General features: G+C 40.2%; 1 protein-coding gene and 1 pseudogene across 2 annotated transcripts in view; one reads left to right on the forward strand and one right to left on the reverse strand.

The window, feature by feature from the left end:
- The window catches only part of Prelid2 (PRELI domain containing 2), an 84,590-nt gene extending 61,148 nt beyond the window's left edge, over positions 1-23,442 (forward strand). For both annotated transcript variants that reach the window (XM_071612267.1, XM_027927787.2), the window contains exons 6-7: positions 14,416-14,485; positions 19,458-23,442. In XM_071612267.1, the coding sequence (XP_071468368.1) occupies positions 14,416-14,475 (60 nt within the window). In that variant the 3' untranslated portion in view covers positions 14,476-14,485; positions 19,458-23,442. The remainder of the gene's footprint in view (positions 1-14,415; positions 14,486-19,457) is intronic.
- Positions 12,293-12,867, reverse strand: LOC114086506 (calcyclin-binding protein pseudogene; annotated as a pseudogene).
- Positions 23,443-25,825: the final 2,383 nt, after the last annotated feature.

Consider the following 25,825-nt stretch of genomic DNA (forward strand, 5'->3'; position numbering starts at 1 on the left):
GTGAGCACTGTGCTGGGTTAGTGGCTGCAGGGAAGTGGTGGGTTGGGGGACTATAAGTACCTTGATATTGCTTCTAGGCCCCAAGCATTGTCCCAAGCTGGGAGTTGTCCTAAGTGGTGATGGCAGTAGCAAGGATAACCCAAGATGGTGACAAAGGTGTCCCAAGATGGAGGTTGCTGCTTTTAGAGATGGGGCATTGGGGTGGCCCTGGCGGTGGCATTGGGTGGCATGTTTGGAGATGCAGCTCAGTGTCATGCTTTGCTATGGTGGGTGGTTGTCTCCAGACCCTGTTCAGTGTCTCTAGGTGCAGGTTACCACATGTAGGGGACTATGGTAGCAGTTGCAGTGTCCCAAAATGGAGGCAACCAGGGGAGCCAAAGTTGGTAGATGGGGATCCACACAGGAACCCGTGGCTGGGGGTCCTGCTTAATTTTTTTAAAATACCATTATATCACAATTGCCTTTCATGATAACTACAGAAACTTCAAACTCATCATTTTAATGACTGCTTAATATTTCATTAAGTAGTTATATAATAATTTATTTCACCCTCTTTCTTATTGAGTGTTGAAGTTATTTCCAGCCTACACCCTATATAAATGATACAATGTGAAACATCTTTAGATGTAGAAACTTTACATTTTGTACCAGTACCTTAGAAAAGATTTCCCAAAGTACCCTTATCCAAATATGACTGTTTTTATGATTCATTTTATTATTCTTGGTCTCCCTTACTGAGTGACTTCTTTTTTTTTAAATTTTTATTGTTGGTTGTTCAAAACATTACATAGTTCTTGATATATCATATTTCACACTTTGATTCAAGTGGGTTATGAACTCCCATTTTTACCCCGTATGCAGATTGCAGAATCACATCAGTTACACATCCATTGATTTACATATTGCCATACTAGTGTCTGTTGTATTCTGCTGCCTTTCCTATCCTCTACTATCCCCCCTCCCCTCCCCTCCCCTCCCCTCTTCTCTCTCTACCCCCTCTACTGTAATTCATTTCTCCCCCTTGTATTTTTTTTTCCCTTTCCCCTCACTTCCTCTTGTATGTAATTTTGTATAACCCTGAGGGTCTCCTTCCATTTCCATGCAGTTTCCCTTCTCTCTCCCTTTCCCTCCCACCTCTCATCCCTGTTTAATGTTAATCTTCTTCTCATGCTCTTCGTCCCTACTCTGTTCTTAGTCACTCTCCTTATATCAAAGAAGACATTTGGCATTTGTTTTTTAGGGATTGGCTAGCTTCACTTAGCATAATCTGCTCTAATGCCATCCATTTCCCTGCAAATTCTATGTGGGACTCACCACTTTATCCTCAGTACCTAGCACATTGTCAGTTTCAATAGATATTTATTGACTTAATGAAAAAAATGAACATATTATTGTATTATTTTTTCCCTAAATGATTAGCCCTTTATTTTTTTTCAAAATGGCCATACTACCAAAAGTGCAATGACAGATTTATTAAAATTCGAATGTCATTCTTCATAAAAATATAAAAAGCTGTCATGAAATTCATTTGGAAAAATAAGAGGCTCAGAATAGCCAAAGCAATCCTTAGTGAGAAAAGTCATGCAAGGAGGCATCACAATTCCAGACCTTATGCTACTGATCTATAGTAACAAAAACAGCATGGTACTGACACCAAAATAGGCATGAAGACCAATGGAATACAAGTCACAGAGATAAACCCCATAAATACAGTTACCTCATACTGGACAAAGGCGCCAAAAACATACACTGGAGGGAAAAAAAAGTCTCTTCAAGAAATTGTGCTGGAAAAACTGGAAATACATATGTAGTAGAATGAAATTTAACCTTTGTCTCTCATCCTGTACAAAACTCAATTCAAAGTGGATCATAGACCTAGGCTTTAGACTTGCTAGAAGAAAATGTAGGGCCAAAACTTAAACATGTTGGTTCAGGAACTGACTTCCTCAACAGGACTCCTATAAAGTGCAAGAAGTAAAATAAAAAATCAATAAATGGGATGGCATCAAACTAAAAAGCTTCTTCACAGTAGAGGAAACAATCAAGAGTGTAAAGAGAGAGCCTATAGAATGGGAGAAAATCTTTGCTACCTGCATCTCATAGGATGTTAATTTCTGGGATATGCAAAGAACTCAAAAAAATCTAACATAAAACAAAACAAAAATCAAACCTAATCAATAAATGGGCAAAGGAACTTGATGACTACTTCTCAATAAATATGAATAAATACGAATGGTCAATAAATATGTGAAAAATGTTCATGATCTCTAGCAATTAAAGAAATGCAAATTAAAACTACACTGAAATTCCATCTTATTCCAGTGAGAATGACAGTTGTCAAGAATACAAGTAACAATAAATGTTGGCTGGGATGTAAGGGAACAGGTACTCTCCTACATTGCTGGTGGGACTGCAAATTGGTGTAACCACTCTGGAAAGTAGTATGAATATTCTTCAAAAAACTAGGAATGGAACCACCATATGACCCAGTTATCCCACTCCTGGGTATATATCCAAAGGATTTAAAATCAGCATACAACAGTGATGCAGGCATATCAATGTTTAGAGCAGCAAAATTCATAATAGCTAAGCTATGTAGTCCTTTATTTTAAGTTGTTTAGTCGACATTATTTTCTACAAGTGGTTAAGACTTCCTTATGTTTCCATTCTATTTTAATAAGTCTTAAAAATAAAGGAACTTCTTGTCAATCATAGTACTACTAGGGAAGGTAAGGATGCTTATTGAGCACAGGTAATAGTTATTGTGCACTATATACGTCTCAGGCATCATCCTGAGTACTTGCCCAGGATCACAAGGGTGGTGAGTTGGTAATACCCAGATCCAAACTTGGCAGTTGGACTCTTAGTCTGGGCACTGGTAGATTAGGTGGCATTGCTTTAAGATGCTGAAAATTCTCCCTCATTTTACTTTTCCTACTGCCCATCCCTTTACTTCAGCCAGTGTAACAAGTTAACAAATTATTTTCCAGAGAACCTGGACTAATTGACCAAATTACAAACAAGGTGTTGATCAGAGTTACTGAGAATTTTGCATTCGTTTCCAAACAAGAGCTCGAACTGCTTGCAGGGCTTGGTTTAAAAAAAACCAGTTCACCAAGTGAAGCATGTTGGAATATATATTTTTATAAGCCTTAGATTTTTTTGACTGAAGGAAAGAATCCATTATGTTAACACGAAAGACAGCTGGTGGCTTTAGAACTTCATCCATGTGGGAGTTATTAATCCATGAAGGACTGTATCTGAGACTGAACATTACAGGTGATATGATCCTAGGGATTAACCAATAATGTTTCCTATTTAGTTGGTAATTGACCTGGTAAAGTGACTTCTAAAAAGTATGAGCCATGCCGTCATTATGTCCATTTCTTCAGTCTCTCCTTTCTATTATAGGGTTTGGGAGTTGCAATAAGCACTAGAAGGCTTTTTTTTTTTTTTTTTTTTTCTTTGCAGGAAGTTGACTTAAAAATTGCAGCAGGGTTTATTCTATTACCTACATATCTCTGTATGATTTTTTTGAGTTACTTAGTAGCTTTCCTATATGTAGTTTCTATTCTAATTATGCTAGTTAATTTGTAATGTTAAATACTTCAAATTTTTAAAAAAGCATTCCTTCTTGGACTTGCCACAAACTTACTGTTCTGCCACCCCACAGATGACGTGAAGGATGCAGAACAAAGGCCAGCCTTTGTGTTTGTGGTGCTGTGGTTAGTGACAGCACTCTAGCTCCAAGTTGTAACCTGAGACTTGGCTCACCAACTGTGAGTTTTGTCCCTAAGAAATGATAATCATGTTTAGCATCAGTGGGAAGTCAAGGGACTTCCTGGTTGGGGTTAGGCATGGACCAAGAAGTTCTAATTGGCAGGTACAGGATTGGAACGGAAAAGCTTCTGTGGACGCTTTGTGCTTGTCCTTTGGCTTCTCCAGAGTGCAGGAGTGAGCTTCACCTAGTAGAAACAGGAGACAAGGTACAGGTGGAGATGTGGCGGGGGTCCTTGTTCTTAGGGTGATTTCAAGAACTACTTATGGTTTGTTCTCACCCTGCCTCCTGTAAATTAATAAAACCACCTAGATTTAGATGGAAATAATTTCAAGATGGCAGGGAGGACTGTACGAAGTGACATGCCCTTTTTTTGAAATTTGAGAAGAGAACCCTATAAACACGCTTTTTAAAGGAGGTCGTGTCCTGAGGGCTCAGAGTGACAGAAATCTGGGGGCAAGCCTGTGTTCTCTGCTTGCTAGTTAGGCCATTGGTTTCTTGACCTTTGTGAGTTTCGTTTTCCTCATGTGACTTGACTCATTGTTTGGGCGTGGGGGTGAGACAAGACCCGGCGTGTAATGTGTTTAGCACAGCCGAGGGTCGCCTTAGCCTGCCAACTGATCATTTCTTTCAATGACCTGGATTCTAGTTCTATCTTTCTGTTGCAGAGGACCACTGTGTCCTCAGGAAAGCTGGTTTACCTCACTGGTATTTCAGCATTGTAAAAGCATCAGTGTCTCTTACAGGTGAGGTGAAGAGCAAGTGAAATATTTGTGAAATACAAATAAGCCTTTGCTGACATTTCCTGTATGCCACAGACCACCGACTAAATCAGGGGGTGCCTTGCAGTGAAAGCCCAGTTGTGAGGGGCTCCTACTCAGATCTAGTCCATAAAGAAATCAGTGGCCACTTTTTAAGTCACAGGGAGAATGGAAGGTCATGGTTAATACAAGTCTGTTGTGTGCAGTGGCTTTATATGTTGTCTCCTTTAATCCTTAAAAGTAATCCTGCAAGGAAGTATGTTTCTTTGCTTCTTCCCACCCAGTTTTCAGGCATAGAAATAAATTCAAGTGTGGTAAATACTCATTGCAGAAAGGAGCTGGAGAAACCCAGTTTAAATCTTAGGCCTGACACCTGGTAACGGCTTTGTGACCTTCAGCAAGTTGTTTTCCTTTCTGAGGCTGTTTCCTTACCTGGAAATGGTGAGAGTAAAAGTTCAGAGGATTAAATGAGATCATAAATTCCTGGCATGTCGAGAACCCGTAATAAATTTTCATTAACCTCAGTATTGTTCAGATTTGGTGAGATGTTTGATTGAAGAATGGCTTCAAAAATTATGTTTTGTTCAAAGGGAACATCTGATCGGAAGATACAGGAGTCTGGTCCTGCATATAAAGATCACTGACTTATAGAAATACATGAACCTGGGGGGAAGGAGAAGGGTAGAAATAAAACATAAAAGGAGAATTATCTGGGCATCTGTTAGATTTATTTATTATCTGGGCATCAATGGGATTTATTTATTCTGTTAGACAATTCACTGGCAAAACATATAAGCATGCTGCTCACCATTTCATCTTTCAGAATAGGGAAGAAAAAAGGAGAAATTATGTGTGAGTTTAACTCTGATGAATAGTGAAGAAATGGTTGATAAAGGAGAAGTGATAGGAACCTTGTTCTTTTTTTTTTTTTTTTTTTTTTAGTGTGTCACAGCCAAGAGTTGATATTGGGGCCCACTGATGCCAGGCACCAGGGTGGTTCTGTTTGTGCACGAGGGAGAGGTGTCTTATAAGTAGGACTGACATGGGTTGAATGAGGAGAGTAAACTTCTCCTGAATGGGGGCTACTAAGCAGATAAAGATGGTCAGTTGCCAGAAGTGTCATGGATGGTGTGTGGCCTGGGGTGAGAAATTGGCTTTAATTACTGGTGAGAACAAGCCATATTTTATATGAAGTCTGAGTCAGGAAAGGTCAAACTATGCACAGGTTACATGTTTTAAAGTTCAAAATGAAAGTGGACTGAGTCACATCAGAGGGTGGGGGAAGTAACTGTATGAACTTGAGAACACCATGTGCCTTCAGTGTTCACATCTGGACAGGGTTGATTTGGAAACTGGCAATGTGGAAATGACTTTGTTCCTTCATTCTAATATTTGATCACAGGGTACCTCTCTAAATCAGATGGGTACTTTCATTCCTTGGGTGAGAGTTTCCTATCTGGACTAGATAATACAAGGTCCTTTCTAACTTTTAGTTCTTTTTTTTTTTTCTTTGAACATATTCTTTACAAGTTGTGAAAAATATTCTTCTTAAAGAGAAAGAAAAGATTCATAATGTGAAGTAGAGATATCTGAAGGATTGTATGAGTTTAATGTTCTGCAGTTACACCTAAAGATTGGGGGTTACTTGATGAAAATAAAAATGAATCTTACTCAAGAGCCCATTCACTACTATGGGAAAATGTACTGAAGCTGTATATTCTGTCAGGCTATTCTTATTTGAGAAGCATGGTATTTAACATAATTTGTGGATGTGATTAGATATTGATTCATATATTAAGATTCGTGGTGTTTTGTTTGGGAGCAGGACTGAAATATCTGATTTCTTTAACCAGGATTTTTGAGTGTTGGCACTAGAGAAGGAAGAAGACTCTTGCTGTGAACCTGGCGTTATAAACAGTGTTTGCACATTCATATTCTCACTTAAACTTTCCAGTCCTCTCATGTTGTCAGATCTGGATTCTGAGTCCTCCTTCCTGGTTGCTTTGAGTGGAATCAAGGCCATGTAGTTACTGTGTGAGTTTTGGACAGGACTTTTAGTTGTTTAATTTCTCTGAGCTTTGATCTCTGGGGCGGGGGATGGGGGGATAGGAAAGGAATCCCCTAAGGCAGATGAAAGGGTCGAGTAGGCTAATGCAGGGATAGAAGTCCACCCAGTGCTTGGCACATGCCATGTGACAATACATTTTAACTGTATTATTATTATTTAGTGTTATTTTAGTTTTATAGATGAGAAAACATTAAAAGAAAAGAATTTAAAAGGATGGGATAGCCTCAGATTAAAAGATGCTTTGTTGTGGTGAAAGACCTCTTCCTGGAGAGCTTTGAGTCATGTTTCTCTTACCTTTTGATGAGAAAATTGGATGCATGTTCTTCCCTCCCTCTGTCCCTAGCTCCTGGCATCTCTTCCTTTCTTCCTTCTCAAATGCTGCCTACCTGTGCTGCATTCCAGTGGGGGCTCTAAGGATTCATCAGTGAACACTGGCCAGATCTCTCCTCCTTCTCCCAGAGCTTACCTTCTAGTGTGGTGGAAGACAGTGTGAAATATTTTACAAGCAAAGGATTTTCTCACAGGTATGAATGCTGTAAAGAGAGCAGGACAGGCAGATGTGATCTGGGTTGCGTCCGGGCAGTTTGAGCCAGGGGAATAAGGGAGCAGGTGACTTCTGAGGAAGTGCTGGATGAGTAGCTGGGATCTGAGTTCTGCAAGGAGCTAGCTGGCCACTAACTGGCCACTTCAGATCTGGGGTTGTTCCTCAGAGCAGTGAATAAGAAAGAAGGAACTGAGCATGTTCCCTGAATAGGAAGCAGGCCTGGGTGCTGGTAGATGGTGAGGGGAGAATGGAGGAGCTGTGGTTGGAGAAGGGGCTGGAAGCCTTGTTATCCCACTTTCTGAACACCTGTTGCTAATGCAGGTTCCTCAGGACCCACATGAGTCCTGCCATTCTTTCTGCATCATTGCCTCCTTCCTTCTTTCTTTCATCCTTTGTTCTTTCCTGTTTTGACCTTTGATCTCCCATGGAGGTCCTCATTATTCTTACCCTTCCAACCACACCTCAAGGGCACTGAATACTAGGCAGATGGCACTGGAATTCCAGACTCATCAGCCTGGCACTCAGGAGTAAGCAGTCGGTTAGGTTTATAGTGCACTGACATGGAGTGCCTACTGGTGTGTCAAATTCTGCACTAGATAATAAGATGCAAATGACGTGAATTCTGTCCCCTGACTCTGAATGCCTTTCCGTCTAATGTGGTAAACATGTAAACTGGAGACTGATTGGCTGGATGATGGATTCATTCATTCTCTAAGTAGACATTTACTGCAGGCCTTCTCTGTCCCACAGCCTTGTTCTACAGGGTACATCTTGAACAAGACAGAGAAAGCTTGCAGCTTCATGAGGTTTATGTTTTAGTGGGATTAGATGATTACTGAAGAGATTTAGCTATTATTGACTAAGTATTTACCAGAAACTAGTATTATAGCACTAAATACAGGGATTATTAGGCATTATTTTAACTGATTCTTAGGACAAGCTGTGTTGCTGTCTATATTCAATAAAGATGAGGCAGTCGAAAATTACAGAATTTAAGATCTTGCACAAGATCTTATAGCTAGTTTAGATGTGACCCTAAATCTCTCTAACAGTCATTGCACAATTACAGTGCTACTCGTGGTTAAATGCAGAGGTTTTATGTGCTATTGTGTTTTCCAGGGAAGTGTAGAGCTAAGGTGGGAAGGAACTGTGTTACGAGGGTTGGAAGGGTGGGATGTGTAATAGTCTTGTCACCTGCTACATTCAGTCCCATTACTCACCCTTCAATGTGGCTTAACTGTGAGAGTGCTCTCTGCAGTTCCCACCCTCATATCTTTTCTTTCTTTCTCTTCCTCCTCCTCCTTCTTTTTTTTCCCCAGTCCTGGGATTGAAACAGGGCATGCACAACTACTGAGCTTTGCCCCCAGAGTTCTTTTATTTTCAGATAATTTAGTATTGTTAAATTATCCAGGCTGGCCTCGAACTTGCAATTTTCCTGCCTTAGCCTCCCAAGTCTCTGGGATTACAGGTAGGAGCCTGGTGGCCGGCCCTCATGCCTTTTCTTTGTCTCCCTCTGCTTTGTCTTCCCCTTCATCTCAGAATGTCACACTCCAGACCACACTTTGTGTCTTACATCTCTCCTCTTTCCATGGCTTCTGCAAGTCCTGCCTTCCTCCAAGAATAGTGTCTGCTTACTTTTTTCTATCACATTTTTTTCTAAGTTGTAGTACTTCTCAGAGACTCTGTTGCCTTTCAGGTAGTTTTCATTCCTCTATTTCCGCTCCAGAGATCAGTGAACACTTGAATCGAGGCTTTATGTCCCCTGCGCATCCCTGTGCCACAGGGTGGGTGCTCAGTTCATTGTGCTTGCTCCAAAGCCTTGACCTGCAGCATCATTTCCAGTGGGGTCTTTGATACCCGTCTTGTATCACTGTGATCATTAAGGGAGCCTTTCTTTTGTTAAGAGCCCCGCATGGATGTGCCTTTTGAGAACTGCTTTAAAAGTTTGTGATTTTTGTCAGGTCTAATGTGAGTCTCCTTGGAGCTTCCTGGGTAAATCAGAACCTCTTCAGGAAGCCCCAGTTTGATCAAATAAACATGCCATCTGGATTTAGCCATCTGTGGTTCCATCTTATTCTTGTTTCTCTTAAGCTCCTCCCCACCTCCCGAGTAACAGCCAGCTATTTCTCAGAAGCAGAGTGGGGAATTTGTGAAGTTTTCTGAATCCGAAAGGCTCAGTGACTCCTTTGGGCAGCATAGCTCTGGTATTAGGGAAATGAGACAGAGACAACTTCCTCATCTGTACATTGACAAATGGAGAAGGATAGCCTCGCAATAGAGAAAAAAATATTCTCTAAGGGGAAAGAAATAATAAAATCAAGCTGGTTTATGGTTTGTCAGTCCAAAAAGCTTTTAAGCTGTATCTATAAAGGTGTTTTTTACTTAATGTTTGTTCTGCATTTCAGGCATCATTGTGTGATAAGTGGTATAAATTTAGCCCCTTTAAGTCTGATCTCCTAGGGGTTGAGATTTAAGTGTTGGAATGAACTGTATTTGAAAGGACTCTATTGATTGGGCTTTGATTTGGTACTTCCTTACCAAAGAGAGTTACTAAATAATGGCTGGCTTCCCTGTTTTTATTTTTTTATTTTTTAAGGTTCACTTTATAGGCTTCTCCTCCCCACCCCAGCCCATTCTCTGCCTCCTAACTGTTCTTCTTAAAAAGACTAACATGGTATTAGAGAGAGGAAAAGAGAGAAAGAAAAATCAACTGTCACATTGTGAACATAGTTGATTCAATAAATAACGTCTTTCAATTCCCAGGGCAAACCTCAGAGTCCTCACTGATGTCAATTAGTGCTCAGCTCAATAAGTGGTGGCGGTCTTCATTTAGACAGATGGGAGAGTTCACAGACTCCCACCTCTCAAGGAAGGAATGTGCTTTTCTTCTTTTAAAGACATACTAGCTGGATTTATGCACCTGCTCTGCAAAAAGGAAGTTTGAAAAGGAATTTATGTGGGAGTTTTTAGTATTCCTAAAAGTAGAATGAGGACATTTAATTACTGTCCAGGGGTTTGTTAAAACAAAACAAAACAACAACAAAAACAAAACAAAATAAGAACAGAAAAATAAAAATTGCCTAGAATTCACAGGTCTGTAAGCTCTATGATGGTGGGGCCTGTCTTGTTTTTTGCCATTTAATCTCTAATGCACACAGTAGGTGCATAATAAATATATTAATTGGATTGGGTTTTGAATACATGAGGACAGAAATGAGTACAATCCAAGTCTTATGTTAAGAATTTGACATACTTATATATATTATGTCAGAATGGATTCTATGTTCATGTATAACTAAAAAGAACCAATAAAAAACTAAAAAAAAAAAAAAAAAGGCCATCAATCGATGAATGGCTAAAGAAAATGTGGCATATTACATGATGGAATTTTATTGTCATAAAAAAATCAAATTATGTTATTTGCAGGAAAATGGATGGAACTAGTGACCATTATGTTAAGCAAAATAAGCCAAACTTAGGTCAAGTGTTGCATGTTTTCTTCTCACATGTGGAAGCTAGAGAGAAAAAAGGAAAATAAAGGTGGGGGACAATGTGTCTCATGAAAATCAAAGGGAGATGGGTAGAGTAAAGGGATGGGGAGGGAGGAGGAGAGGGAAGGGGGAAATAGTGGGGAATGATATTGGCCAGATTATATTGTTATATTTTGTGCATGTACAAATATGTAACAATAAATCCCACTATTATGTACAAATATAATGCACCAATAAAATATGGAAAAATAATAATAATGGAGAAAAGAAAGAAAAACAGATTTGCATTAAAAAAAAAAGAGTTCAGTTAATTTTTGTTCCTCTGATTGTTTCATCCCCTGCCTCTGCTTCTTTCTCCCAATTATTTAAAGGAGAATAACTCCAAAGAGTACAGTACATATTGCATCTTCAGAAGTGATTAAGGAGACCCTACTTCATCAGTTCCCAGACTGGTAGAGTTTGAAAGGGATCTCAGAGGTAGTATGAAGCTGCTACTTACAAATTCCAGTATGTGAACTTGTGTTTCAGAATCACATGGAACATGTTATAAATGCACAGATTCCAGGCCTCAGTCCTGGGATTTCTGATGGAGTCACTGGTAGGGAGTCTATTTGAAAGTTTATTTGCTTTTGTGGATTGCTGTAGAAATTCTGGTGTGCAGAGGGTGTAGAAGACACTAATCCAATTTGCCTTGCAGACCCCTGACCTCTGTGGTCTGAGGCACTCCTTAGTAAAGTGAGCAGCCTAAGGTACCCAGCAGAATGGCTGGTGGAGCAGTGACTAGGACTCAGGTCTCCTGGCTTGGATGACAGCATCTTGGGTAGTTTGCTGCTGTGCTTTGGCTAATGCTCCATGGCACTGGATATGTCTCAGTTTCTCTTCCAAGACGATGGCTGTGTTTGGGGTGATGGCCCTGGCAGAATCTGAAGAACCTTCTGGATCAGAACTCATTCATTCTACTTTGGTGTTAATATATTCTGTTGTTTTCTCTAGTGATGCCTTTGATTACCTCCATCTCCATCTTTGGCTCAGAAGGAGTAGGAAGTCCTTGCCTTTGTTCTGTAAGCCATTCAGTGTTTTCCAGCCCTGCTTGATCATAAGAGAATCATATGAGTGCTCATTCTGGGTGTAGGGACCCGGGACCTGCTTGAGTCCTGTTACAGCAGAATCTTCCTGAGAGGGGTTGGAAACTGTATATTATTATTATTATTATTATTATTATTATTATTATTTTGGTGCTGGGGATTGAAACCAGGGACACTTTGCTACCAAGCTATGTCCCTAGTCCTTTTTTAATTTTTATTTAATTTTAATTTAGTTTTATTTTGAGACAGGCTCTCACTAAATTACTGAGGCTGGCTTCAAACTTGTGATCCTCCTACTTCAGTCTCCTGAGTCACTGGGATTATAGGTGTGTGCCACCATGCCCAGCAGGGGACTGTATTTTACATTCTACTCCTAATTTTTTTTTGGAGTAAGTATTTAATAAGCACATTTTATTTAAATAAATCCTCCAGTAAAGAAATGGAGAATTTACTGCCTTCACTGTGTACATAGATATGTCAAATTTACATGTGCAGCTCTCCAACATTCCCCTTATTGGAAACATCCATGTTTCCACATCACAGTTCCCAGAAAGACTTAAATGTCTCAAAATACTGTATCTCCTTTGGCTTGTTTTTCTCTTGATACCACCCAGGCTTTATTAATGGTTCACTTCATATCATCATCTCCATCTTCATAAATTTTCTTTAGAACATTCATTAATCCCTCACTAGGATCTGTTTCAGTGTCATATGAAGGCTTTTCTTTCTCTTTGCATTCTTTTTTCAACCTGAGTCAAATACTCTCACCGTTGTGTTTTCTGCTTTCTTTCTACGTATGATGAGAACTGTGTCAGTCTTAACTGTTTTTGAACTGCTTTCCTCAGAGAAGGGTTTCAAGAGATTGTTCAGAATCATGGAGTAACTCTTCCCATTTAGAGTCTTTACCAAAAATCAAACGACCCTCTCTGTGAAATGAACCTGCACATTCTCAGCGGGAATTTGATGAACTCCCGTTAAAGTGATGTAGATTTTCACGAATTTATCGGATTGATCCCATCCATAATTACTGATTTTCAGGGTATATCCTGTTGTAATGTGAGCAACCACAGCATCTGGCTTTTCCTCCTCAAGAAGTTCTGGTTTCTTCTGTAATTTCTGTTGCATCTTGTCCTTTATTTCTGTATCTGATTTTTCCCCCTGCTATAAGAGCATCATGTACTCTTTTTCTAGTGGTCTTTTCCAGCAACACCTTTACTTCTTCTAGATCTTTCTGCAGCTCGTCCAGAGCTGAAGCCGTGGTCTGGCTGGATCAGGCCGCAGGCCCGCGCTGCAGCCATCCACCTGAGTCAGGAAACGCTGCAAGGAGCATGTAGACCTGCATAGAACTAGCAGGCGCAGCCCGTGTGCACACAGACCCTGAGCCAGACCGCAGCCGCCCTACGCATGTTGGAGTCTCTGGAACCTTTGCAAGGCCGCAGCCCCACTGTGCCCCACCCCACTGAGCCCCCCTCGGTTCATAATTTTTATTCTCTTCAAATGCTTTTCCAGCCTCTGTCTCTGAGAATAGTGAGTCCCTAGACTCAGCTTTGAGGCCCTTAAGACCCTCCTTCAAATTTACATATAATTCCATCTTGCCTGCCAAAGAACTTGTCCTTGAAGGAAGAAAAGATAGATCTATCTACTTTCCTCCAAGGTAGAATTTTACTGCACAGGGCAGGGGTGTAGGAGGTTGGCTGGACAGTTGTGGATTGAGTGGTGCTGGAAGGTTAAGAGGTATCTCTAGAACCGGAGCAGAGGGCCTGTGTGCCTTCCCTGTCCTGTCTCTTGAAAGCTGTATGACTTTGGGCAAATTGCTTAAAACCTTTTGAGTTTGTTTCCTCATTAGTAAACTGTGGGTAAGAATTCTACTTGCTTGAGGGTTTTGTGTGTATCAGACAAGGGGTTACAGTTGGGCTCTGGGTACACAGGCTCAGAGATGGAGGTTTGCATGCAGAGTGTATTGGAGATAACTTACAGGAGGAACTCCATGATAGAATGAGGGAAGCAGGATTAGGAGAAGGTGACGTTGACCAGGGTGAAGTTGCAGCAAAGGTCTCAGCTCCTGCTGTGGAGAACAACAGGGTGAGGTGCCCTTCAAAATTGTCCTGAATTTTTATCCTAATATCCAGCAGCTGTTGGATGTGGCTGTGCCTGGAGGCAGGCATGGCCTCAGCTCCCTTTGGTTGAGGGTGGCCGTGTGCCCACGGCAGCTTACAGTCCTGGTCATTGGGGACAGGAGTGCTTGTGACCTGGAGGGTAACTCACTGGGCACTCCCGCACCCACTGCACTGGTAGCACACAGGATGTCTTGGTAGTGAAGTGAGCACACTTGTCAATGTTAACAAATATTAGCTCATTGCTATTCTAGCTCTGGCAATGCCGATCGGTAGCTGGGCACTTTCAAGAAGTTGCCCAACTTCTCTTGGGCTATCCTTGTGTTTACCATGGAGATCCCAAACTCTGTTTTGCCTGTCTCCCTAAAAGGGTCTGAGCACATGTGGAAATATAGTGTAGGTGAAATTTGTGAGTAAAATATTATGAAAATGCATGAGATGACTCTGAGCCTACTTTATTGAAATGAATATCTAGCTGTGATCTGGATTCCTTGAAGGGACAAGGATGTGATAAATGTAAAAGTGCTTGTCTATGAAATATGGCATTTTGATTTTTCTTTCTCTCTCTTTATAGGGAATTAGAATAATGGAGATGCTGCTAAAGGAACAGTGTGGTGCCCCCTTAGCTGAATAAGGAATCATCAGTGAGTACCAAAAGCAAAATCAGAATCATTTACTCAAGCCATGTGTTCATGATTATGAGCTTGGCATTATGTATCAGCCTCCCTGGGCTATTCATGCTGTATATTTCCCAGCTATGTCTGCAGAATGCTATTTCACAGGTGTTTTGTTATCTATTCAGTACCTTTATTTGCTTGGTTCTTTGATTTTCAGAGCAGTTTTGTACTACGTGCTGGGTCACAACTGCATTCAAATTGTTAAAACTGTTCAGTATAATCTACCCTGATTGAGACCCTCAAGGTGGCATAGATTTGTAAAGACTGCAGCTCAGGATTAACTGAAGCTTAATATTATTGTTCAGAGAACAACAAAAGCAGATTTAAAACTGTTATTGGAGCAGGAAGGATAACAAGAAGGGAAAATGTTGATTGGCCAGTGAAACAAATGTTATCTTATTAGTCATACAGGTTGAGCATTCCTAATCTGGAAACCCAAAATAAGAAATTCTCCAAAGTCTGAAACTTTGAGTGCTGACATGATGTCACAAGCGGAAGATTTTATACCTGACCTTACATGATGATGGCAGTCCAGGTGTACTAAAAATATTTCCTAAATTTACCCTTAGGCTATGAGTATGAGGAGTATATGAAACAAAAATGAATTTCATGTTTGGGTCCCATTTCCAGGATATTTCATTACGTAGATGCAAATATTCCCAAATCTGAAAATATGTATGTTCCCAATCCAACATACTTCTGGTCCTAAGCATTATATAAAGGATACTCAACCCACTGATTGAAGGTGTCTGCCTGAAATGCTATTCTGAAAGATTCTAAAGCTTGAAAATAGTGCTAAGGCTATGGGTAAGAGAACCTTGAGTGACTGGTAATGTATGCTATGGTCACAGGCAGCAAACAAGACAGCTCTTGTGTATGGCAAATGGTGAAGGGTTAACAACAGATACTGGGGAATCACAGAACTATTCACTTTCCCTCCCCTGGTAATTTCTATTGTCTACATCAAGGAGAAAGTTTTTCACAGTGGAAAGGATGGGACAAAGCTATTTAATAGAGAATAAAACCAAAATAAATGAATAACATCTTGCTGAATTTAAAGGTAGATTTTTAACATTAGAGAGAAGGTAAACCTCCGAGTAAAGCAAACAGTGCTTTGGGTATTTCAGAATTACCTTATGTTGGCTTAAAAACACAGTATATGGTTTTGTATAAGTGACCTCGTGTTCTAATTGTAATGCACAATGAACTCTGAGAGCAATTTATGAAAGAATAAGCAAAAGGAACGCTTGTATACAAATGCCTTGGTATTCAAAGCATGCTGGCCAGGCTTGTGAATGAACATCAGTTGGAAACTGTAAAGTGTTTCTGTTTTTTGCAGATTGGACTCCATTCTGATTAAGCTTCCATACTTGACACATATTAATAGATTTCATTATTACTGGAAAGGCTAAACAAGATCGTTTTACATAGCACACACGGCAGGTGCTCATAAAATGTCAGAACTTAATCTTAAATGTTTTACTCCCCATTCCTTAAGAAAGTGTAGAGAAGAATGTGGCCACATCAGCCGAGGCTCACTGAGCATTGCTTGTATTTGGGCACACATTTTACCCTGGCTGGTGGGATCTAAAGTCAGGTTCTGGTTCCATGAAGGCATGAGGGGCCTCCGATTACATATACCTATCGTTTTTCAAACTTCAAATTAGTGTCATTAAAACTTTAGCAGACATCAGAATCATCTGGAAGACTTGTTAAGCACAGAATGGTGATTCAGTAAGTTGGGTGGTCTCCTGAGCGTTTGTGTTTCTAGAACACGTTCCAGGTGATGGTGATGGTGGACCCAGGACCACATTTTGAGAGTGACTGCTTTAAATGAGTTCCCATTTTTGGATGGAGACAGATTCAGTGCTTAGGCACTAGGGGGGCTTACAGCTGGGGTTTTGAAATTGTTGCCCGCATTTGGTCAACTTTAGATTAATTGGAAGAATGGTTTTCTTTGTATGCCTTTTCTCTGATTTTAGCATCTCAGTCTTGCTTGCCTTTTTTTGGTGATTTGAATGTTGACAAGCTCTAGGCTGAAGTGGACACAATTGGTAAAAGAGCTGAGACTCAGGTCATCTTGTGCTTTGAAGCAGCTTGGATTTAAAGTGTTGTTAGGAATATTGCCATACTAGTGTCTGTTGTGCTCCGCTGCCTTTCCCATCCTCCACCCTCTAGTATGGCAATATGTAAATCAATGGATGTGTAACTGATGTGATTCTGCAATCTGTGTATGGGGTGAAGGTGGGAGTTCATAACCCACTTGAATCAAAGTGTGGAATATGATATGTCAAGAAATTTGTAATGTTTTGAACAACCCACAATAAAAAATTAAAAATAAAAAAAAATAAAGTGTTGTTAGTAAAGATGAGCAAATTAAATAATTTAGTAGCATTTCCTTTTGATTACCTATTATCTTTGTGTGTGTGTGTGTGTGTGTGTGTGTGTGTGTGTTTACTGTGATTGAGGCCTAAGCCATGAATTCAGGGCTTTGCATTGTTTGCAAAAAAAAAAAAAAAAAAAAAAAAAAAGAAAACCAATTCATTCTCCTCTCTTTCAAGTGGAGTGGTGGTGTTTAAGTCTGCATATAGCCAGGAGGTTAGTATAGGATAGTTGCGTTTTTCCGCAGTCAATATAATAGAATTCATGAAGGATTTACATAATTCAAACTCAAAGTTCATAACCAGTTTTTCTCAGAGGAGAAAATGTAAAGTGAGCACATACCCATTAACTCTCACTAATAAATCTACAATTACTGTAAACTAAAGGCTGTTGCTAAGGCTTTAAGTTTTTCTCAAAATTAGCTTCAGTGAGATATCACTTATATACAATTAAATAATATATATAATTTGTGTGTTTGTGTGTATGTGGTGCTGGGGGTTGAACCCAGGGCCTTGTGCACGAGAGGCACACTCTCTACCATAAATGAACTAATTTTAAGAGTACAGTTTGTTGAGTTTTGAAAAATGAGTCATATAAGCATTGCCACAAATATGGTACAGAAAATTTTGAGGCTTTGATGTTACCAACTTATCCCCTCCCACATAAATTTCTTGACTATTTTTACAAAGCTTTTCAATTTTGAGATGTTTCTGTTTTAATGAAACTTTTTATTTTCTTTAAAATAGCTCTAAGGAAAATGTGGGGATGGTTTTAGGTGTGTCAAAGGATTACTTGTTTTTGAGTAGTGTAAAGCTATGTTAAAAGAAATGGGACACCATACTTAGACAGTAGGGATGAGAATATGATAGTCCAATAAGCTAAATCAAGTCTGCTGTCTACTTTTATAAATAAAGTTTTATTGGGACACAGCTATGTACTTGGCTATGTTCAGACTTAAAACAGCAGAACTGAATACTTGTGATAGTAGAGATCTTATAGTCTGCAAAGCCTAACATATTTCTTATCTGGCCTTTTAAGGAAAGAATTATTGCTCCCTGAGTTAGCATCCTAAATTAGTCCAAATTAATGTCAAGGAGTGTTGTGATTGCCTTTTTGTGTGTGTGTGATGCTGGATATCAAACCCAGGACCCTTTGCATGCTACATAAGCACTCTTGTCATTGACCTACATTCACAACCTTTTTTACTTTTCATTTCAGTTCATTTATATATTTTTTATTGGTGTTGACCTTTTTTCTTTTAAAAAAAATTCAGTATTTAGCCAGGCACGTTGAAGAATTAAGACTCTCAAAATCAACCAAACACAGTGGGGCACACCTGTAATCCGAGCAGCTTGGGAGGCTAAGGCAGGAGGTTCGCAAATTCAAAGCCAGTCTCAGCAACTTAGTGAGACTCTGAGCAACTTAGCGAGACCTTGTCTCAAATTAAAAAGTTAAAAAAAGGCTGGGGATGTGGCTCAGTGGTTAAGTACCCCTGGGTTCAATCCTCATTATAGATAGATAGATAGATAGATAGATAGATAGATAGATAAACAGACAGTATTCATGATATCTTACCTGTGTTCCAAAGTTTATAGTTTGGCAGTTTATTTCCCCTGCATTGAGTCTAGGATTATCACTTTTGTGATTTGGATGATGGTATTTTCAGGATACATAAAAAGTACTAAAATGATAACAGTGAACTTAAAATACCAGCCACAGTGGTCATTAAAATTGCTCATAAAGTTCTCAACACACATACCCAGTGGAGTAGAAATACAGGCATTTTGTTAGCAAATAAAGTGGCACTGTGATGTGACGGTAGTAGAGGTGCTGTTTATAATTTACACAGTATTCTAGACTGTGGAATTTTGCTGCTCTCAATTTTTAAAAGATATTTTGCTGGATTTGTAAAAATGTGCATAAGGAGAGATTACTTAATATTTTATATCACGCTGTATTTCACGTTTGCATAACTTAAATACACATAGAATGTGACTACATTTTATATGGTTCTTACAATTAAAGATAACTTCCTCAAATTCTCTGACCAGTATATCCAAACGTATGTTTGAAAATTAGAAAACTTAGAAGGTGATTTTGTCATGAGCCAAAACGGAGGCATATAAATCTCAGTCGCCAGTATGCTTGTGGCGTTGCTGCTGACACATCATTTGATAGATTTTTGATTTCCTGTCATTTTTGAATAAAACAAATAGCCCTGACATCTGTTTGTTCTTGCCACTGGCAGTTGGGATACTGGACTTGTGAGGTTTGATAACACAGCAGCATTCTGTCACATCGTGATGATTAAGACCTCAGTTTTAGCTATATCTTAAATTCCTCTCTGAACCAGCTCCTCTAGCTAGTTGGACTTAATAAAATGAGGTGCTGGCTTTGTTCGAAGATCATTAGGAGGTAGGAATGCGATTTCTTCAAGAATTATCCGTAATGATGAATTCAAGTGACTCTGAGGAGTTGCTTCAGAAAAGAGGGCAAATAAGTATCGATCAGTAGACATGTTTATTAGGTGATAAAGCCTGTTTGTTTTCTCTTGCAGGGGAGCCGTGTCCAAGTGGGCTTCTTTCCAATAATAACTTCTTGGCCACAACACATCGTAGGCACAGTTCCTGGAATACAGGTTTGAGGATACAGTATTGGCAGAATAAAGAAGAGGAGACATCCTTGCCAGGACATAAAACGATACCCTCCCCTTGGAGCCTGCTTCAAATAGTGGGACTCATGGAGATGAGACCATCTAGCTGGATTTTTATGAACAGTCTCTTTATGATTTTATAAATAAAGAAAAAGATCCATGTGAGATGACATCCACTCTTCCTCAGGATGTCCTGCTACTTGTTTGTGATGGCACCAGGGCAGTCAAAGGCCTAGGGCGGTGGTGCTTGTACCCATATTTTAACAGCATGATTGTTCATGGGATTCATGAGTGGATTCTGGAACATATAAAGTTGTTGGCTCGATTACCTGTTCTAGGGGGCTTGAAACAGGCATGTGCCAGACCTGTGCTGAAGCTAAGCCATATGTATACCAATGTTTAAGATTTTCAGAAATAAAAGACTTTTGATGCATAAGCACTGTTAGCATAGCTTTCATAATGTAGCATGAACTGACTGTGCTTGGTGCTCTAGAAGAACATGGAATGGATGGTGGAAGGCAGGTTCTGGTCATGACTCCCAGTAACTCATCCTGTGATATGGAGCAAGTCATTCAGCTCTGCTTTTTTTTTTTTTTTTTACTGGAAGAGTGGGGACAATCAGGCACAGGTCTTTTGCCTCTGGGTTGTGATGACTAACAAGATAGTTTAGTTTGAAGAACACAAATTTGGGAGTCAGATAGATAGACATGGATTTGAATACAAACCCGTCTACTAGTTCATTGATCACATTCATAAAAATCTTCCTGAAGCTCATTTTTTCACGATTTATAAAATGAGGTGATGAGATGAACTCTGAGGTTTTTGAACTGCTTTGAGATCACGAATATAAAATGCTCATCATGTGGCTTGATGCCCGGAAACCCAGTAAATAGAAGCCATTATTATGTAAAACCATTTGAACATAGAGTTTTCAACTGTAATGTCAGGGAGTATTTGTTTGAAAATTAGATGACAGTAGTTTGCCTTTCTCATGATGAGAAGCCGAAATATGAAAGTATGCTACCTAACAGAGAGCTTGAAGAGAGGCAATGATTTGGAATTCATCTTAAGATAAAAATTGGGCCATTACTGGAAATTCTTGGGGAGATTGTTCTTTTTTTAATATTTGAAAGATTTCCACTTAGTGCCTTGATGAATTTCAGAGCAATTCTACTTTCTCATACAAGCCTGCCACGGTGAGCCTCCTCTCTTGTACTTGAGCTATTTGTGCTGCTTGAGTCTTGTCTCCTGGGATAATTTCTCTTCCATCTCCTCAGTGTTTTATTCAGTTCTATTGGAGGGAAAATGAATGGTAGAAACCAGAACACATTTTGACCTTCTCTTCCATTTAGTAGGGTTTTGGAATAATAGCCCCTTTCCAAAAGTAGGAGGTGATATAAATTGTTGAAGGTGAAAGGCAAAAATTTTTATTTGGAGATTGATGTTGGGTATAAGCTTAACCTTTCCTACTGAACAATGTGCATCCTCTGCAGGCCAGAGTTCTCAGCCTTGGCTGTCCATTCGGGTCACTTGGGGAAGGCAATGCCGTCCTGATGACCTGGGCTGCACCTAGATCAAGAAATCAGGACCTCTGGAGGTGGAACCCAGGCATCAGTGTTTTCAGAAGTTCCCCATGTGATTCCAATGGGCATCTAATTTTAGACATTTATCTGATTTCTTTCATAATGTGTCAGAGGTAGGAAAGGATCTCTGTAACAGGGACTTTTACTAGAAGCAGAGTGTAGCAGAGAGAGGCTGAATTGGTGCCTTGGTTCCCTGTAGCTGGGGTGGCCAGTGCCAATGTGAGCAGCGACCTGGCAGCTGGTCTGAAGAGTGAAGCAGGTAGCTGCTGTCGAGGTCGAGGGAGCGCATGTCTGGTTGAGAGTAAGCAGCTGCTGTCCAGCACCAGCACAGTGTAGCAGTGTGGCTGTTTTTTCTATTTTATTTTCAATTTTCCAGGAAAAGGAAAAAAAATAAAAAGAGATCTCTTAATTTTCATGTTGCAAAAATTTCAGAATTGCTTAAAGTCTCTTCTAGCCAAATAGGTTTGCCAGCCAGTACTTTTCAGCCTGTGTTTGTAGGGTGTTAAGGATTGGCCTGCACATCCCAGCCAATTTTTAATAGATTTGCATGTTTGTATTCTGGACATAAAATGCATCCTGCCTTTCCTCCAAGATTGCTTTTGGATGCATTTTTCTTCCTCGTTCCACAGTAATCCTCTGGACCTGCATCAAACACTTTTCCTCACTCAGTATTTTTCCCCTACAGGCATCTTTTACTTCAAGCTTCATATACATGGTTTTCAAAAACTTATGGAGTTTTCAGAATTAATTAAGGTTTTTTAGATTCATTTAACTTATATGCATATTATAGAATCCCATCTTTTACTTTGTCATCTGATATGTAGTGTAAGAAATGTCAAAGCTAGGATTGCTGCTTTGATGGACACACTAGGAACAAGAGTGGGAAGGGTAAATTCACAGACCTGGCTGGTCTCCTCCTGACGGGGCCAGTGAGCCTGCCCTTCAAAGAGAGGATGTACCAGACACCCCTGGAGGGGTGTATTGACCTGCAGGCCCGCTGGTCCTTCCTCCAGAGATTCTGACTCATGCACTTTCAATTGGAACTCAGGATCTGCATTTTGACACAAGTTCTCCAGGAGATTTGGTTGTGCTGTTCCACAGACCACATTTTGAGAAGCACTCATTTGGGAGAGGTATTTTTGGCCTCAATGACTCCTTCATTTAGGACAGTTTTACAGTCAGTTTGGCCCCCTGATCAATGTAGTTGATCACTCAGAACTCAGTATGAAGTTCCTGTGCAGAGAGAGGCTGACTCAAGCTATCCCTACAGTGATTGAGGTACTTTTCCCAGGAAGGCTGTTAGGATTTAAATTATATATAAATGAAAAAGGTGCTGCATTATTTTTATATGAATTGCTTTGTGGCTTTTTTTTTTCTTCTTTTTTGTGGTACTGGGGATGGAACTCAGGGCCCTGTGCATGCTAAGCACATTCTCTACCACTGAGTTGCACCCCCAGCTCTACTCTGTGTTTTTTATAAGCAGCGTATATGTATTAACAATCCCATTTATTAGATTTCGTAGGGCACACAGTATAGACAACTCAAGGTTATTTTTTTAAGTTGGACTCTTTTTTTGCTGTTTCGACCATTTCCATGGAATTGTTTCTTAATCTAGTATACGTTCCCTGCTTTGAAAAACAGAAGCATTGAAGAGAATGAAATGTTTTCAGGTCCTCATTTGTGTTTTTAATTATGACATGCTCTGTCTAGGTTTATTAGAGTCCTACACTGAATAGCCCCAGATGTATTTGCTCTTTGAGTTCCATGGTGGTTTTAAGAGTTTTTCTTTCCCCTCACTGTTAGCTGTCATTTCTCTCTGCTATTTTGGTGTCTGCCTCTGGAAGCTTCCACTGTTTGCTATGGGGTTGGGAAATCATGTAACTGCATCCTCTAACTCATGACGTGAACAGCAGCTGAATGAGGCTTTTTGAACGTTAAAATGGGTGAACTTTGCTACATTGACTTGTGACATTATTCATGGCTCGGCTCCCTCCTTCCAACTTATTTTCTGATCTTCAACTGCGGTTGTCAGATCTGCGACCTCAAGATAAGCAAGACGTTGGTAGAAATCATTTCTCCTGATGGATGAACCATTGCTTTTCTCAATTGTGTTAATTTTTTCTATATATCGTCCTATCATGTGAAATGTAGTGGATTAAAATTCAAATGAAAATTTCTCAGGCCCGGTTTTTATATAGGATAAAATATTTTATATTCAGTATTACTGTGATTTAGATCTATAAATCAGTTGCGTGCTTAAGAAATTCTGTCCTGCAGTCTTTCTGAAATAAAGGTGTTACAACCAATATTTATGTGTGAATTCTAATTTCTTGGGGGCATCACGTCTTTTGGCGTAGTTTGTGTTGATTCTTTTTTTTTATATATTTATTTATTTAGTTTTCGGCCGACACAACATCTTTGTTTGTATGTGGTGCTGAGGATCGAACCCCGGGCACGCATGCCAGGCGAGCGTGCTACCGCTTGAGCCACATCCCCAGCCCCTGTGTTGATTCTTTCTAGTAAGGATCCCTGTCCAGCTGCCCTGATGAGGGTGATGTAGCTACTGCATGGTGTTAGTTACCTGAAGGTGAGTCAGTAGTCCCAGAAATAAGCAGAGGCCACCATTGTTCGGTGATCTGGGAGGGTCATGTGCTAATGAAACTAAGGACCTGGGTCCACGGAGGGAGAAGAGAGGAAGCACATTGGGAATGAGCAGCAGCACAAAGCTAAGTGGTCCTAGAGAGGAAGGGACAGAGTAGCTTCTCGTTGACCCGTGTGGCTCAGCTATACTTTTTGTACTTGGTTTTTGTGAGATACACTTTTGTCCTTTTATTTGACCCCTTTAGACTTGGGTTATTTGGTTGGGTTTTTGTGCCTTGTTACTAAAATGCCTCATCCAAGCCCTATTAATGCTCTTCCTTTCCTCTAGTTAGGGTGTGGTGATGACCTTACTTTTAGGAGTACAGTCCTTGTTTGATCAGTATCTATTGAGAACCAGCTGTACACAACAGAAAGACAGGGTTTGTCTTCTCTTTTGACTTTATCCAGTGGATAACTAGAAAGCTTGTGCTTCATTGCTGATGGCTGGTCAGACCAGATACAGCCACCCTTGTGGGGAGTAAAGCAAATGGTCATGATTTACTTAAAGGATGTAGGAGAGAAAGTCAGTATAGGATGCACAGTGGAGAGATCCACATGAAAATGTGAATTGTGGTGCACGCCTGTAATTCCAGCAGCGTGGGAGGCTGAGGCAGGAGGACCCGAGTTCAAAGCCAGCCTTAGCAAAAGTGAGGTGCTAAGCAACTCAGTGAGATCCTGTCTTTAAATAGGGCTGGGGATGTGGCTCAGTGGTCGAGTGCCCCTGAGTTGAATCTGTGATACCTCCTCGTTCCCCAAATCAACAGCAGGTGCACACTTGTAGATAGAACGTCTGAGTTAGTGTGGGGTATGCCACATTTTGGAAGTTGTCAGTTTTTTTTTTTTTTCTAGGCCCAGCCCCATAGACGGGTGGAGCAGGCCCACATGAGATCAGACCAGCCAAGTCAGGAAGGAACTTCAGAGTGTGCAGTGACTACAGGGTACAAGACACCAGGCACAACCTCCTTTACTTTCAGACCCTTATATTACCGCCTGGTCTAAGGACATGCCTGAATTCAGGGCTGTAGAATCAGCACAGTACTTCACTGGTGTCTCTGAGGGAGGCAGGATGGCATGCTAACTATTGCAAGCTAATCCTACAATCCAGAGCCTTAACACAAACTTTGGAGAGAATGAGGCAGATGGAGAGAGGGAATCCTAAGAAAGACAGGCAGACCCAGCATGTTGAGGATCCAGAATAGAAGTTAACAGGGAAACTTACCAAATAGAAATCTAAAATACAGTATTCCTTACAAACCGTAGCTGTCCTTCAGGAACCCTCTGAGAAGGTTTTAAAAAAATACTAATGCCTGGGTGCCACCTTCAGAGATTCCTTCTGGTTTACTGGTGTGGCTTGCAGCCCTTTTTAATCAGCATTGCAAAAAGCTTCCTCGATGCTTCTTAAAGCATGAAGAGTAATTCCCATCAACTTCAGAGGTAAGTTTCTTCCATCAGTGGTAACCCCTAAGAAACTAGCCAGGAGAAGCAGTTGGAGATAGGAGATTTCTCCTTTATTGTGTTCTGCCTCTACTCATCAGAAAAATATAATTCACCATTTCAGGAGGAAAAAAAAAGCTCCACTAATGGAAGAAAAAAGATTCTAAAAATACTCCACCATGGGCAATCCGTCATTAGGATTAGAAATTTGAGTTGCAAAATTTGTTGGAAGGGTATCCCATGTAGATAAAGGGTCTCATAAAACTCCAGATCTGTGATAATCTCAAAGGGTTAACCTGAGTAACTGTATGGCTGGACCTTAAGATGTAGTTCTTTGAGCTATGGACAGGCGTGCTGTGTAAGAGGCAGCAGAGAGAAAATAGCAGCCACCATCCTGTTAAATTAAACTCCACAGAGCTATTCTGCAGCATTCTCAGAGAAGGTTAGAGCGATTTCGTGCCTGCCATCTGTTAGGCGGCTGATGGAATCATCCCTCCTTCGTGTCAGTGCCAGGATGAACTTTTAGATCTGACGGCAAAGGAGAATATGCTAACTCTTCGACTGTTTTTGTTTTCCCATTTGGAATTTAGGTGTCTCCCTAAATTCAAAAATTCA

Source organism: Marmota flaviventris, chromosome 5 (assembly GCF_047511675.1).
Source record: "Marmota flaviventris isolate mMarFla1 chromosome 5, mMarFla1.hap1, whole genome shotgun sequence".
Taxonomy (NCBI): domain Eukaryota; kingdom Metazoa; phylum Chordata; class Mammalia; order Rodentia; family Sciuridae; genus Marmota; species Marmota flaviventris.